This window comes from Erpetoichthys calabaricus, chromosome 6 (assembly GCF_900747795.2).
Source record: "Erpetoichthys calabaricus chromosome 6, fErpCal1.3, whole genome shotgun sequence".
NCBI classification, from domain to species: Eukaryota; Metazoa; Chordata; class Cladistia; order Polypteriformes; family Polypteridae; genus Erpetoichthys; species Erpetoichthys calabaricus.
The window spans coordinates 50,589,406-50,605,791 of record NC_041399.2 but is presented as its reverse complement, the minus strand read 5'-3'; the positions used below and the strand labels follow the sequence as shown (position 1 = coordinate 50,605,791).

Here is a 16,386-nt window from a genome sequence, read left to right as displayed (position 1 = left end):
AAGAACTACTTTGAATGTTGTAGTGTGTGCTGCAACAGAAAAGATAGACAAACAGACACACACACGAAGATCGCTGCAGCTACTGGGCTCCGCATGTTTAAGAAGTGCCTCTGACTGCTACAAAATCTTTCTGTCATTTTAACTATTGTATGAATATATGACAGAACAACAGCAAATAGAGTTTAGATAAGCATTGTGGTCTGTGGATATTGTGAATGCTAGGGGTCGCTGTTGCACCTTTAACCCCAACAGACAAAACGCTCAGGACACAAAGTAAAAGTACCAAGAAGTATTTTAATACTTTTTCTTCTTGAAAACACTGCCCAAAGCACCACAGCCACACTAAACAGGCAATTAAATACAATAAACAAGACAATTCTCACTCTTTCAATCTCCTCCACACCTCTCAGCAAGTGTTGTCTACTAGCTCCCGACTCTGGTTCACTTGCTGGGTCTCCAGCAATTCTTTATATAGTCCTTGACCCAGAAGTGCTTCTGAGATACTGAATTTTGAGTTTGCATTACCTGCAGGCCATAATGAACAAAATGAAAAGAAATTAACGCTTGAAATACAGTATATCACTCTGTGTGTAACGAATCTATATAATATATTTGTTTCACTTTTTCAATTTAATTACTGAAATAAATTCACTTTTTGATAATATTCTAATTTATTGAGATGTACCTGTATATTATATATCTGGCTTCAGTGAGAAATTAGGTGAATGGGATTGACAAGCACACTTGGGCTAAATAGGCCGTTATCACCAAAATTTTATTCAATGTACAAAATTTAGAGTGACTAGGATGAATATCAAACTGTAATGGGGAGCACACATTTTCACAAAAGGTACTCATACAGCATCAGTCTGCTCATTTTCTTTTCTCCCATATTTGCATGTTTTTTTTTTCTTCTGGGTTCCCTAGTTGTTGCCTCCCATATCCTAAATTAACTGATGACTCAAATTCAGCTCTGTGTGTGTGTGTGAATGTGTTGCTTCACTTATGAGTAATTCAACCAGGTTAGGCTCCAACCCTCTGTGATCCTAAACTAGACAAAGTAGGCTTGAAAACGAATAGATCAAATAAAGACTAACAACATAATAATAATAATAATAATACATTTTATTTATATAGCGCCTTTCCCATGATCAAGGCACTTACAGAATATAAGAAAGAACGGCAGGGTATACAGTATATAGCGTTGTACAAACCAGACAAATAAATAAAGAAGATTACGACAGTGAATTCAGAGAAAAGGCCTAACAGACAACATAACTGATGGTCTCGCATACATACACACACACACATACACACATACAGGTTACATGAGCATCTTGACAGAGAGGTAAACTGAGAGAAGGGTAGTAAAGTCAAATAGAGCTAAAAGCCTTCCTGAACAGATGAGTTTTGAGTTGTTTTTTAAAAGAATTCATGGAGTCAGCTGACCTGATTAATTTCGGTAGGTCATTCAAGAGTCTGGGTGCTATACAGCTGGAGTGTAGATTAGTGTGGGGCACAACAAGATTGCCAGAATCAGAAGATCTTAGTGGGCGGGCAGGAACATAGTGATGGAGAAGGTCACTGATGTAGTTTGGCACGAGGTTATTTAAGGCTTTGTAGGTTATTAGTTGGATATTTTATTCGATTCTGTAAGACACAGGGAGCCAGTGAAGATGGAGCAGGATGGGTAAGATGTGCTCGCTGCTGCTGGTTCGAGTAAGGACTCTAGCAGCTGAGTTTTGAATAAGCTGGAGCTGTGATATAAGATTAGAAGGGGCACCTGCCAGTAGGAAATTACAATAATCAATGTGGGATGTGATAAAAGCATGGACAAGTTTCTCAGCATTAGAGAAGGAGAGTAAGGAGCGAACACGGGATATGTTACGGAGGTGAAAGTAAGAAAGTTTCTTAATGTGATTTATGTGGGCGGAATAAGAGAGGGAGGAATCAAAAATAACACCAAGATTCTTTACAGTAGAGACAGGTCTGATGAGATCACTGCCAAGATGGACTGGGAAGGAGCTCATTTTATTAAGTTGCATTTTAGTCCAGTCCTGGAGTTCAGTTTTGTTGCATTTTAATTTTAAAGAGTTCTGCTCCATCCAGGTTTTAATTTCACTAAGGCAGGTTGTGAGCTGAGGAAGCTCTGATGAAGTTCCACTTGTAACATTGAAGTAGAGTTGAGTATCATCTGCATAAAAATGATAACCCAGTCCATAGCTACGGATAATATGGCCAAGGGGAAGCATGTAAATACAGAAGAGAAGAGGGCCGAGGACAGAGCCCTGAGGAACTCCTTGTGTGACTGGCACTGAGCTGGATCTGCTCTTGCCAAGACTAACAAACTCTAGCCTATCAGTCAGATAGGACTTGAACCACTGGAGGGCAGTGCCAGAGATACCCAGCATGTTCTCCATTCTGGACAGTAGAATGTCATGTCTGACAGTGTCAAATGCTGCACTGAGGTCTAACAGAATTAATATGTTGGTTTGTCCAGAGTCTGCTGCCATAAGCAAATCATAGGTTACCCGTAGCAGAGCAGTTTCACAGCTGTGCCGCGCCCTGAAACCAGACTAAAAGGGTTCTATTAAGTTATTAGAGGTTAAATAATTGGTGAGTTGGGAAGCTACAACACGCTCAAGAACTTTTGACAGGAAAGGTAAGTGGGAAATAGGCCAGAAATTGTTAAGATTGTCAGCATCAAAACCAGACTTTTTTAACATTGGGGTTACAGAAGCAATTTTAAAAGTGAGCGGCACAGAGCCAGTGTGGATTATGGCATGAAGGCAGGATTTAAGTAGTGTGCTGGGGATGGGGTCCAGTACACAAGTAGTCTGCTTTATTTTACAAAGCAGGTTATTAACAAACGCAGATGTGACTGGTGAGAACTTAGAGAAGGAGCTGGGTGGAGTGGGAAAACAGGGAGAGATATAAACAGATGATGTATTTATGTTAGTTGAATTATTTAGATCTTTAATTTTGTTACGGAAAAGTGGAGGAATTCCTAACAGACTTCAGTAGAAGAGGTAGTTGGGCCAGATGCGGGATCGAGTAGTTTATTAACTACAGAGAACAAAACCCTTGGGTTATTATGGCCACTTTCTATTATTCTACCATAGTGGGTGTTCTTGGCAGCAGTTAGTGCTTCTCTGTAAGCTCTTTGGTGGTCAGAGAAAGCCTGGGTGTGCACGGTGAGGCCAATCTTACGTGACATTCTCTCAAGGCGTTGACCAGCTGCTTTCATAGATCGTAATTCTGAGTTATACCAAGTAGCTGAACATTTAAAGGAAACCACCTTATGTTTTAAAGGAGCTGTTCTATCTAATGCTGAATGAAGGGCTGAGTTATAGTGGTCAACAAGACTATCTAGTGTTGATGGAATAGGTACAGACAGTAAAAGATCAGAAATGGATCCAGAAAGGATAGAGGGGCAGATATTTTTAAGGTTTCTGTAAAAAATTTGTCGTTTACAGGTATGAGGAGGGAAAGGCAGTGAAACAGTGAAAAATATTGCTTTATGGTCAGAGAGTCCCAAATCAGTGCTGTAAATGTTGGCAACAGATAGTCCAGAAGTGCAGATTAGGTCCAGTATATGACCGACAGAGTGGGTGGGAAAATCAACATGTTGTGTCAAGTCAAAACAGTCCAGTAAGGATAGGAGCATGACTTACAAATACAAATTGTACAAATATCAACAAGGTGACTACAACAAAAATTTGATATGGTGAAATTTATGAGCTGAAACACTATATTGTAGGATCTATTATACTTTGAACAAAAACTAAAGACGTGATCAGTGGGATAACTGAAACACAGGCACACCACCTTTTAGACAGCATGATTCTGACTGAGATCTAAGTCTGTATTATGACATAGAAAATAAAACATGAATTACATTAAAAAGTCAGATAGGTTCATAAAAACAGTGTGTAATTAAAATAAAGGAGTGCTTATGCAGACAGTGCAGTTTTTGAAATTTTTGCTTTGGGAATAATGAGATAGGTTTTAGTAAATTAAGAAGATGACCAGTATGGACATGGGAGTAGGTGTTGCAAATGCAAATCTTTTTAAGTATCAGCAATATTTTCCCTTTATAAAGGACTTGCAGCAATAAAAAAGATTAAGAGATCTTTATTTTATCTCTAATAGCTCATTGCGAAATCATAATGCTTGTATATTGCTCCCAAAAACACTGTGTAAAGGAAGCTTTGGGAAACACTATATTAAGCACTTTGACAGTGGATGCTTTTTTCAAGGTGTCAGCCAGTCTAATGTGAATAAAACCAGCTACAGAGAATGTATATGTTTAAGCTGTTTTTTAATAAGCATATTACAATATTGTTTTCAAATAATGAATATTTTCTTCACAAGAGAGTTTACCTTTGTTTTTGTTTTTTGCTCAAAAGCAAATTTTTAGATGTGTGAACACTTTCATAATTGAAACTGACTGAAGCTCTTAATATAGCGACTATAAATAGTATAATATATTCTAAGATTTTTGAACCTATGAATTGCTCTTATAACTCTGAATGGGTACAACTGTTCCAGGTATTCTCAAAATGCAGTGGCTATGGTATCAGATATTTAAAACAAAAAGAGACAATAAACCCAGAAACACAGCATTTAACAAGTTAAAATCAAAAGACAATAAATGGCCCCCCAAGAGATTGGCTGACTGCAGAGAACTTGCATGATGTATTGCATTATGTGGTCTTTAGAATTATTCTGTACTGAAGGTCTCAGACATCTGTCTCGGCACTCACTATAAAAAATGTATATGTTTTAAAGTTGAGATTTTTAAATTCAATGGGAAGTGGGGAAATTAGTAACATGAAAAATCAATTAAACAAGGAGTTTATTAGAAAGCAGAAACTGGCCTTTGAGAGAGAACTAGGTTCCAGAGATAAAATTTGCAGCCACTGCACCACTAGAGTTTTACAAATACTGTAATGTATAATAAAGTGACAAATAAAGGACAGAGGTGAAGTAACATCATTTTGTGGACCGTAGTTATGAACAGAAAAGTAACTTGTAAACAGATCATGCGCATAACATCCATCCATCCATCCATTGTCTCCCGCTTATCCGAGGTCGGGTCGCGGGGGCAGCAGCTTGAGCAGAGATGCCCAGACTTCTCTCTCCCCGGCCACTTCTTCAAGCTCTTCCGGGAGAATCCCAAGGCGTTCCCAGGCCAGTCGAGAGACATAGTCCCTCCAGCGTGTCCTGGGTCTTCCCCGGGGCCTCCTCCCGGTTGGACGTGCCCGGAACACCTCACCAGGGAGGCGTCCAGGAGGCATCCTGATCAGATGCCCGAGCCACCTCATCTGACTCCTCTCGATGCGGAGGAGCAGCGGCTCTACTCTGAGACCCTCCCGGATGACTGAGCTTCTCACCCTATCTTTAAGGGAAAGCCCAGACACCCTGCGGAGGAAACTCATTTCAGCCGCTTGTATTCGCAATCTCGTTCTTTCGGTCACTACCCATAGCTCATGACCATAGGTGAGGGTAGGAACATAGATCGACTGGTAAATTGAGAGCTTCGCCTTGCGGCTCAGCTCCTTTTTCACCACGACAGACCGATGCAGAGCCCACATCACTGTGGACGCCGCACCGATCTGCCTGCCGATCTCACGCTCCATTCTTCCCTCACTCGTGAACAAGACCCCGAGATACTTGAACTCCTCCACTTGGGGCAGGATCTCGCTACCAACCCTGAGAGGGCACTCCACCCTTTTCCGGCTGAGGACCATGGTCTCGGATTTGGAGGTGCTGATTCTCATCCCAGCCGCTTCACACTCGGCTGCGAACCGATCCAGAGAGAGCTGAAGATCACGGCCTGATGAAGCAAACAGGACAACATCATCTGCAAAAAGCAGTGACCCAATCCTGAGCCCACCAAACCGGACCCCCTCAACACCCTGGCTGCGCCTAGAAATTCTGTCCATAAAAGTTATGAACAGAATCGGTGACAAAGGGCAGCCCTGGCGGAGTCCAACTCTCACTGGAAACGGGTTCGACTTACTGCCGGCAATGCGGACCAAGCTCTGGCACCGATCGTACAGGGACTGAACAGCCCTTATCAGGGGGGCCGGTACCCCATACTCTCGGAGTACCCCCCACAGGATTCCCCGAGGGACACGGTCGAATGCCTTTTCTAAGTCCACAAAACACATGTAGACTGGTTGGGCAAACTCCCATGCACCCTCCAGGACCCTGCTAAGGGTATAGAGCTGGTCCACTGTTCCGCGACCAGGACGAAAACCACACTGTTCCTCCTGAATCCGAGGCTCGACTATCCGACGGACCCTCCTCTCCAGGACCCCTGAATAGACTTTTCCAGGGTGGCTGAGGAGTGTGATCCCTCTGTAGTTGGAACACACCCTCCGATCCCCCTTCTTAAAGAGGGGGACCACCACCCCGGTCTGCCAATCCAGAGGCACTGTCCCTGATGTCCATGCGATGTTGCAGAGGCGTGTCAGCCAAGACAGTCCTACAACATCCAGAGCCTTGAGGAACTCCGGGCGTATCTCATCCACCCCCGGGGCCCTGCCACCAAGGAGTTTTTTGACCACCTCGGTGACCTCAGTCCCAGAGATGGGGGAGCCCACCCCTGAGTCCCCAGGCTCTGCTTCCTCATTGGAAGGCATGTTAATGGGATTGAGGAGGTCTTCGAAGTATTCCCCCCACCGACCCACAACGTCCCGAGTCGAGGTCAGCAGCGCACCATCCCCACCATGTACAGTGTTGACACTGCACTGCTTCCCCTTCCTGAGACGCCGGATGGTGGACCAGAATCTCCTCGAAGCCGTCCGAAAGTCATTCTCCATGGCCTCCCCAAACTCCTCCCACGCCCGAGTTTTTGCCTCAGCAACCACCAAAGCCGCATTCCGCTTGGCCTGCCGGTACCTATCAGCTGCCTCTGGGGTCCCACAGGACAAAAGGGTCCTGTAGGACTCCTTCTTCAACTTGACGGCATCCTTCACCGCCGGTGTCCACCAGCGGGTTCGGGGATTGCCGCCACGACAGGCACCGACCACCTTACGGCCACAGCTCCGGTCAGCTGCCTCAACAATAGAGGCACGGAACATGGCCCATTCGGACTCAATGTCCCCCACCTCCCTCGGGATGTGGTCGAAGTTCTGCCGGAGGTGGGAGTTGAAGCTACTTCTGACAGGGGGCTCTGCCAGACGTTCCCAGCAGACCCTCACAACACGTTTGGGCCTACCACGCCTGACCGGCATCCTCCCCCACCATCGAAGCCAACTCACCACCAGGTGGTGATCAGTTGACAGCTCCGCCCCTCTCTTCACCCGAGTGTCCAAGACATGTGGCCGCAAGTCCGACGACACGACCACAAAGTCGATCATCGAACTGAGGCCTAGGGTGTCCTGGTGCCAAGTGCACATATGAACACCCCTATGCTTGAACATGGTGTTCGTTATGGACAATCCGTGACGAGCACAGAAGTCCAATAACAAAACACCGCTCGGGTTCAGATCAGGTGGGCCATTCCTCCCAATCACGCCCTTCCAGGTCTCACTGTCATTGCCCACGTGAGCATTGAAGTCTCCCAGCAGAACGAGGGAGTCCCCAGAAGGTATGCCCTCTAGCACCCCCTCCAGGGACTCCAAAAAGGGTGGGTACTCCGAACTGCTGTTCGGTGCATACGCACAAACAACAGTTAGGACCCGTCCCCCCACCCGAAGGCGAAGGGAGGCTACCCTCTCGTCCACCGGGGTAAACCTCAATGTACAGGCTCCAAGTTGGGGGGCAATAAGTATACCCACACCTGCTCGGCGCCTCTCACCGGGGGCAACTCCAGAGTGGTAGAGAGTCCAGCCCCTCTCAAGGAGATTGGTTCCAGAGTCCAAGCTGTGCGTCGAGGTGAGTCCAACTATATCTAGCCGGAACCTCTCAACTTCGCGCACTAGCTCAGGCTCCTTCCCCTTCAGAGCGGTGACATTCCACGTCCCAAGAGCCAGTTTCTGTAGCCGAGGATCGGACCGCCAAGGTCCCCGCCTTCGGCCACCACCCAACTCACACTGCACCCGACCTCCTTGGCCCCTCCCATAGGTGATGAGCCCATGGGAAGGGGGACCCACGTTGCCTCTTCGGGCTGTGCCCGGCCGAGCCCCATGGGTGCAGGCCCGGCCACCAGGCGCTCGCCATCGAGCCCCACCTCCAGGCCTGGCTCCAGAGTGGGGCCCCGGTGACCCGCGTCCGGGCAAGGGAAAACGCCGTCCAAAATGGTTTTTCTTCATAGGAGGTTTGTTTAACCGCTCTTTGTCTCATCCCTCACCTAGGACCAGTTTGCCTTGGGTGGCCCTACCAGGGGCATAAAGCCCCGGACAACAGAGCTCCTAGGATCATTGGGACACGCAAACCCCTCCACCACGATAAGGTGACGGTTAAAGGAGGGGTCATGCGCATAACATTTTCAGGATTATGTTCAAATGTGAAGAGAAGAAGAGTCTCCTCTGCCCCTTGACTGAAAGCTCTGTATGAGGCAAACACAATAAAGTTAAACACTTTGGGTTTGTAAAATTAAAAAAAATATCACTTCTGCTTTTTTCATATCTATGAGGTTCACATTGTGGGTGAACCTTCAAAAGTAAAAACTCAATATATTCGATATATGAGAAACAAAAGTTACTCCAGTAGTCTAGCTGCATCATTTTGTTAGATAATTGCATCCTCCACTCCAATTTTATATGTGCTCCACAAGGCTTATTCTCACCTGGACAAAGATAGCAGCACTGTTGCCGGGATTATGATTATTGATTTCTTCAGCACCTTAAATGCCATCCAGCTATCCCTTTTAAGGTGGATAATCTTATTGTGTCCCGGATAATGGACTAACTGTCTAAATGTCAGGCTGACCACAGTTTGTAAGACTCAAGGACTGTCTCTGATACAGATGTGAGCAACACTGGAACATCCATCCATCCATCCATTTTCCAACCCGCTGAATCCGAACACAGGGTCATGGGGGTGTGCTGGAGCCAATCCCAGCCAACACAGGGCAAAGGCAGGAACCAATCCCGGGCAGGGTGCCAACCCACCACAGACTTTGTATACCTCAGGCTATAAATACAACATCAGGTCATGTCAACTGTTGAAATTCCCAGATGATTCTGCACTTATGGGGTCTTAAAAATGGGATGAGTATAGGAGTCTGGAGGAGAAGTTTCTTGGTGCAGAAGAAATTGTCTGCAACTAAACATCAGTAAAACTAAAAAACTGGATATTGACTTTTCCACACCAAACAGCCTCTATGCCCAGTCACTATTCAGAAAGTGGAAGTAGAGGTAGTGCACTCCTACAAGTACTTGGGGTCCAAATTAATGACAGGTTGGACTGGTCTTGTACCACAGATTAACTATATAAGGAAAGGCAGAGCAGGCTCTTTTTCCTTAAGCAACTGTGCTCCTTTAATGTGGGTAGTGACATCCTTCACGTTTTCTATAACTCTGTGATGGCCTCTGCAATTTCCTATGCTGTGGTGTGCTGGGCTGGTAACATCAATTCAATAGAGGCCCATTGAATCAACAAGCTAATTAAAATGGCAGGTTGAGTTATTTGATGCACTCTGGACCCCAGAAGGTAGTAGCAAACAAGAAAATTAAGACAAAACTGAGTATACCATTATGAACAAGGTCGCACATCCTCTTTCTGACACACTAACCCTGAGGACTTTCGGCCCTCAAACTATTCTGCAGAAGTGCGTCAAGAAACAGTAAAGAGGCTCCTTTATACGAACAGCAGTACGCCTACATAATGCCTCACTGTCTGTCAAGTCAGAAACTTCCTTTTTTTTAATTTTCATCTTTTTTTAGACATTCTGGTGTGTTTTCAGATCAGTGTACTATATGTGTGCATGCTCACTTTGCTCACCAGCCACTTCGCGTCTCTGCCACTCGCGTTGTGAAGAGGGGGGCTGAACGCACCCCAAGGAGACACAGTCGCTCCTTCGAAACCCCCTCTTAAACGGTGATACAATGGGAAAACAAATACAGTTTTTTTTACCTCCTCTTTGCTCAATCAGCTGCTGGATTGCTGCTGCCATGCCGCATGATCTGCATTTTATGCGCAGCGCTTCGAACATTTAAAAGCCTGTACAGCAGCTGTCCTACTTTTTGTCTTTTATTTCTGGCCCTGGGCCTGGTTAAATCTCTTGGCACAAAGTTCTTGATATTTTTTAGTTTATAATTTAAAAACAGAAAAAGAATCTGAAAATCTAATAACATCACATTAAACTTTGATAAATTCTGAAAAGAATGATACCAAACATATATATGTAAGTTTTAAAATAAGCCCGATTTAAAACATGACAAGAAACGTGACATAAAAACGTCACCGTTGAACTTTTAGGTTTAGGATTTTATGTATATATATATATATACATACAGTGCATCCGGAAAGTATTCACAGTGCATCACTTTTTCCACATTTTGTTATGTTACAGCCTTATTCCAAAATGGATTAAATTCATTTTTTTCCTCAGAATTCTACACACAACACCCCATAATGACAATGTGAAAAAAGTTTACTTGAGATTTTTGCAAATTTATTAAAAATAAAATGCACTGTATATATAGAGTAGATATATATATATACATACAGAACCAAAATGAAGTACCACATTTCTGTCATAGTCATGGTCGGCTTGGATTTGCTTTCACTGCAAGTTGCTACAGTGCTGGGAGCTTGTGGTTGCCCTGGCAACTGATAGACTGTTCTACACAGACGCGTCGATTGCGCTTCGGCATGCTCTGCAGCATGTTGTCCCATTGTGGGGAGTCCCAAAAGAGTTTAGAAAGAGTTTAGAAACTTTACTATATGTATATTCTGGCACGCAGCTGGGGGTGGTACCCAGCTGCGACGCCCAAGAGGACCAGAGGAGGGCTTACACCTCCTCCAGACCATGAGGGGGCAACCGCCCTGGTGGCTTTGGGGACCACGGGTACAGGGCTTTGAAGCTCAACCCTGTAGGGGCCTGTGGTCACAGACCAGGGACACCCGGAGTGCTTCAGGGTACGCAGCCAGCACTTCCGCCACACTGGGGAGTGCCGGCGGAAGATTGTCAAGAGGCATCTGGAGCACATCCGGGTGGTTATAAAAGGGGCCGCCTCCCTCCATTCGATGGCTGGAGTCTTGTGGAAGAGAACGGAGCTCGGAGAAGAGGAGTGGAGGCGGTCAGGAGAAGAGAAAGGCATTGTGTAGAGGGCCTGGACTTTGGGGTGATTGGTTCTTTACTTATTTAAAGAACTTCTGTAAAAAGTCAAATTTCCTTCTGGCGACAAATTAAGTACTATCTATAGCTGTGACATATTTGCATTATAAGGAATTCACTTTCAGATTTGAAAACAAAAACTAAAATGTTTCTCCTTTGAAAGCATGAATTTCTAGGGGCTTTGTAGGTGAAGATCCCTGCTTGAAGATCTGTTTTCACTGACTACTGTTTACTTGATGTTTACTTTAGAGCACTGTCAATCGAAACCTGGTGACTGTGTGTTTACCTGCTCAATCTGCGGCAGATGAATGCTGTGGTAGCTCAGATACATAATGTTTTCCCACCACATGGGAAGGTAAGTACTGTAGGTGTGTCTGCATTTATTTATAATCTATGTAATGCTCAACTGTGTACAGACAGCAAGTATATCTGAGTAATTGTGTACTTTATTTTAATAGAAGCAGACAGCCTCACTAAAAAGAAATTTCCAGTTCAGTTCCTTGGGGCGTGTAAATCTAAGCTCTAAAAACACATATTGTGAGCTAACTGGAAGCAAGCATTTCCATAACAGCACAAGTTTTCTGTGTAATCATATAAGCATTATGCATATTTTATGATTTCTGAGTTGAATATTTTTATAAATTAATGTACATACATGTATCACTTGATGAATGCTTAGCAACCTTCAAATCTCAGTTTCCTCATAATTTGTCAAAGTTAGGTGAATACAAATTGATAAGCTCCTTTGGGATGAATGGTCTGTGCTTGTCTTTCAATGACTCCCTCATACCTTTGACAATGTCAGAAGTTTGTACCAACTCACTCTAAACTATCAGGTAGTCAACAACAACCACCATTTCTACCCACTGTGACTGTGTTTGCATATATCAAAGAAAGCCCCAACTGTGATAGCCATGTCTGTCTGTCTGTCTCTGTGTGTGTGTGTGTGTGCGTGTGTGTGTTTGCATGTCACAACTCAGTTCCCGGGGAACTGATTTTGTTGAAATCTGACACACTAATTCTTCAAGGAAATTTGTCAGGTAAATTCAATTTTCATTGAGGTATCTTCAATACAATACACATTTTTGAAAATTAAAAATTTCTCATTGAAAAGCATTGGTGAATATGTGAACTCCTCTATCTTAAAACAGAGAAACATTCTGCATAACTTTAACTATGAATTAGTTTAGCGTTTTAATGTTACCTTGAGAGGAGTTACTTCAATTTGTATCTTTTATTTTTTTCTTTTACTTGTTTAACAGCTGTTTCTGACTTCAGAACAGTCAAACACCTACAGTCATGGACACTAAAGTAGAACACCACACTGTGGGACATGGAATGGAACAGGCGCAAATGACTGAGTATTACCACATGAGAAAGGGGTGACATTAGATGTGTATTTATTTATGCATATTACTAATAAAGAATTATTTCCTTATTTAATACAGTGGTCATGATATTGTTTAGTTATTCATCATCGTACAACTTAAGTACTGTCCCTTATTGCACTAAAATGCCAAGGTAAGTCACATAATATGCTGACAGTCTGATTTCTGCCTCCACTCCACCTCATGTTTGTCTCTATGGCTGTACGGCATCTTATGTAAACCTCAGTCACAGGAGCTTACTTCTCTGGCTCCTTGAAAATGAAGTACGTAAATGCCAAGATGCTCATGTTCGTTAAAGCAAAAAGTAAAAGAAACTTAATTTACGTAGAAATTTATGAAAGACGCTCTGTGACACGTTACACTACAGTGACTAAGAATGTACTCAGTATTTTCGTTACACTAAAAATACCCACAGAACTTATCTAAAGATTATAATTCAATATTTCAGTAACACTGTAATTTATCAGCAAAGTGCCAGCAATGATCTGCTACCTATCATGTTTGGGATGCAGCTCTCTATCAGATACTTTTTTGAAATGTTTCATGTTTAAGAAATTTGAGTTATAATTAGCCACAGACCCTGCACTACCAACAACTAACACTAGCACATGATTGTTTTCATAACTTGACTTGGAATTTGCTGTCTATGAAAGCAATTTCAGTCACATGATATTGAAAAGATTATTAAAGACATATACAACAACAATTTATTTCTTGTATGGAACAAAATCACATCACAGCCCCACCACAGGTCTTGAATTCTTAAAATGACAGGAAAAAAAATAATTGGAAGAAATTCTGGGTAAAGGTAATTCAGATAGCGACCATCTTCCAGGTAGGTTGGGCATGCGATGGGTTTCAAAAATTGGCTAAATACAACACACAAAACAAAACAAAAATAATCTTCACAGAGCTAGATGACTAATCTATCATTGGTACCTCAGAAATATATCATAATAGTACATATTTGCTTTGTTCCTCTACAGCGCTTCTCACCAAGTCCAGGCACACAGCGCATTGACAACTCTCAAGACAAAATGCCGGAATAGATTATACCACTAACTACATACAGAACTATCACATATAAGGATACAGACTTGTTCTAATACATTAGAACCAAATAGAAACTGACATAAATGAAATGAAAATGAAAACCAACAATATCTGTCCATCAGATAATCGTACAACCACTGTCATTGTTGAAAAGAAGTCCTGGAGACCTCAGCCAGGAAGCCGCCTCACCCCTATTGGCCATTCTATAGCCAAGTCAGTGCTGGGCTGGCCAATCCGATGAAAGAACCCTTTATTCCAGTGCTCGTTTATCTGAGATTACTTTTCCATGGCAGGCAAACAACATATATTACATATATTATGTACATTACTAGTACATACAATTACATTCTATTATCAGAGTTATTTTTGACTATGACTCACTGTTACAAAATTTGTGGTAACAAACTCTATGATATCTGAGAACGTACCTGAATGTTATGTCATGCTTGCATTTTCTTACTTCTTTTTAATACCTTTAGCTCTCAGTGGCTCTGCTTTCTCAATTAAGGAATGTTTCTGCAATAATGTGAATGATGATGATTTTATACTTTCTTGCAAAAACAAATGGTAACTTACAAAAGGCATGGTAACTTTCAGTACATGAAACTATCTATTTGTATTCCTTGTTCAGCAACAAAGTTTTGTTGTTTTGATGGAAAATCACTTCACTTATCAGAAATTGAGTATGGGGTGGAAGAAGGTTTGGTGGTAATGACACTTTTCTGTACATTCAAGTATTTCTTTACCTGTGTCAAAGAGTGTCTTTATTAAACACCATTGGGCACTTCATTTTAGCCATAATTCTAACATTTCTGGAGTTAAATCAGTTTAATACACAGTCTGTGGAACAAAACTCTAGCTCCCCTATTCAACCTTATTAATATATCAAAACCCTTAACTAAAAATTATTTACATTTAAAGGCAAAGCCAAGAAGATCAAATTATCTGCTCTGTTTAATTCAAGGTAAGAAGAGAGAAATCAAACTATAAAAAGCTCTAGTACAAAAAACTGTAATGATACCTCCATGTTGCCTACACATACAACTTTGAACATTGATCGTGCTGGTCCATAATGTATCTCTGTAAGATGGGTTCTGTAACAGGAATTTACTTTTCATAAATCAAGTTACCTTATAAATGGCCGACAGCTGGTCAAACTGTAAAATATTGACACCCAGGGATATACGCTAGCCGACTGAAAATAGATTTCCATTGCAGTTGTGCATGTGCCAGTCTGTGGTTAACTTAGCAATTGCTATGATGATCAACAAGTCACAGAGGCATTTTAAACAATGAGTAGATGGTTACCTAAGAAATAGCAGTTTTCTTTTATGCTCAGTTATGTGTACGAGTAGAAAATACAGAAAATGTATGCGGTGAACAAAGAAGTGTTGTGAAAGGGAATGGCAATTCAATCAATGTCTCCTTTAGAGTACTATGCCATCATCTTTCCCTTCTTCAGACATTGCAAGTGAGTCTACCACTACTTTCTATTATTTCACTATTTTAAGTACACCTTCAGATTTATAAAATTCTGGTTTAAAATAAAATTTCACACACCCCTATATGCTTTTTTAATTGCATTAAAAAATTTGGTGCCACTGTTATGTACTGCACTCTAAGAAAAGGGCATACTGATGACTGCCTGTAAACAGATTATTTAGTCAATTCTTGTTTTTTAGGAACGTAACCCCCGTACTTACAGAAACTGCAGATACTGAAGCATTCGCTCTATGGAAAAAATATTTATAACTTAGGGATGCCAGCTTGGGGGGAGGGCCAGGGGGGAAGACAGGGTCAGGCGGATGTCGGGCGGTAATGATCCTTCTGCAGAAACCTTATTACAACTTTTACTTCCTCGATAGTCAAATTCGATCACTTTGTAGATACCACAGCAGAGGCTGTGATCAACCATCACAGAAGGATTACAAGTAAAACAAACAAATTAAAACACACGCTTTTGGTCTACCTTATTGCTTGGATGACCAAATTTCTTTTTATAATTATATATGTTCCTCCTGTCTGTTAAATCATGCCCTTTCTCTCTTTTCTCATTTTTCAGAAGACTTACGTCATAGCTGCCTTTCATCGAAATTATTCCTATACTCACATTCTTTCCTTAGACATTGTGGCTTCTTGCAGATGGCAGAATTTTACATGTAGCCTCACAGCAGCTCCATTTCGTAATGGACTCTGGCCAAACACATACTCAGTTTTGAAAACCACTCTCCAATTGTGAATTCAAAGAAAAAAAGAGACTTACCACAATTATATATTTTGGCCTGAACTGAATGGTTCCAAAGAGACCCAGTATGACGACTATTATATGTAGAAAGTTGCCAAGTATAGGTGCCCATTGGTATCCAAGGAAATCAAAGATCTGTCTTTCTAATGCCGCCAGCTAAAAAAGAAACATAGAAAGGAAACCTGTTGAATATACATAAGTCCATTGTTACTGTGCATTAAGCAAAAAGAAACAGTTCCAGTTTCCAAGTTCATAACATAAGCAAAACAGCTTAATAAAACGAGTTTTATTTAATCTTAATCTAACATTGTGAGGGTTGAAAATGTATTTATCTTGTAAAAACAAAAAAGTAATAACAAGTTACAGCCATGCAAGATTATAAAGACTCCTATTGTTTCCACAAAAGAGTTACAATACCTTAGTGAGTTTTTAAAGAATAACAGTTTGGAGTCAACTGTGTAATG

General features: G+C 42.2%; 1 protein-coding gene across 1 annotated transcript in view; it reads right to left on the bottom strand.

Moving 5' to 3' along the window:
* Positions 1-16,386, bottom strand: part of LOC114653321 (sodium/potassium-transporting ATPase subunit beta-1-interacting protein 3) — a 604,448-nt gene that overhangs the window by 328,773 nt on the left and 259,289 nt on the right. The window contains exon 2 of the mRNA XM_028803568.2: positions 15,941-16,078. Coding sequence (XP_028659401.1) covers positions 15,941-16,078 — 138 coding nt within the window. The remainder of the gene's footprint in view (positions 1-15,940; positions 16,079-16,386) is intronic.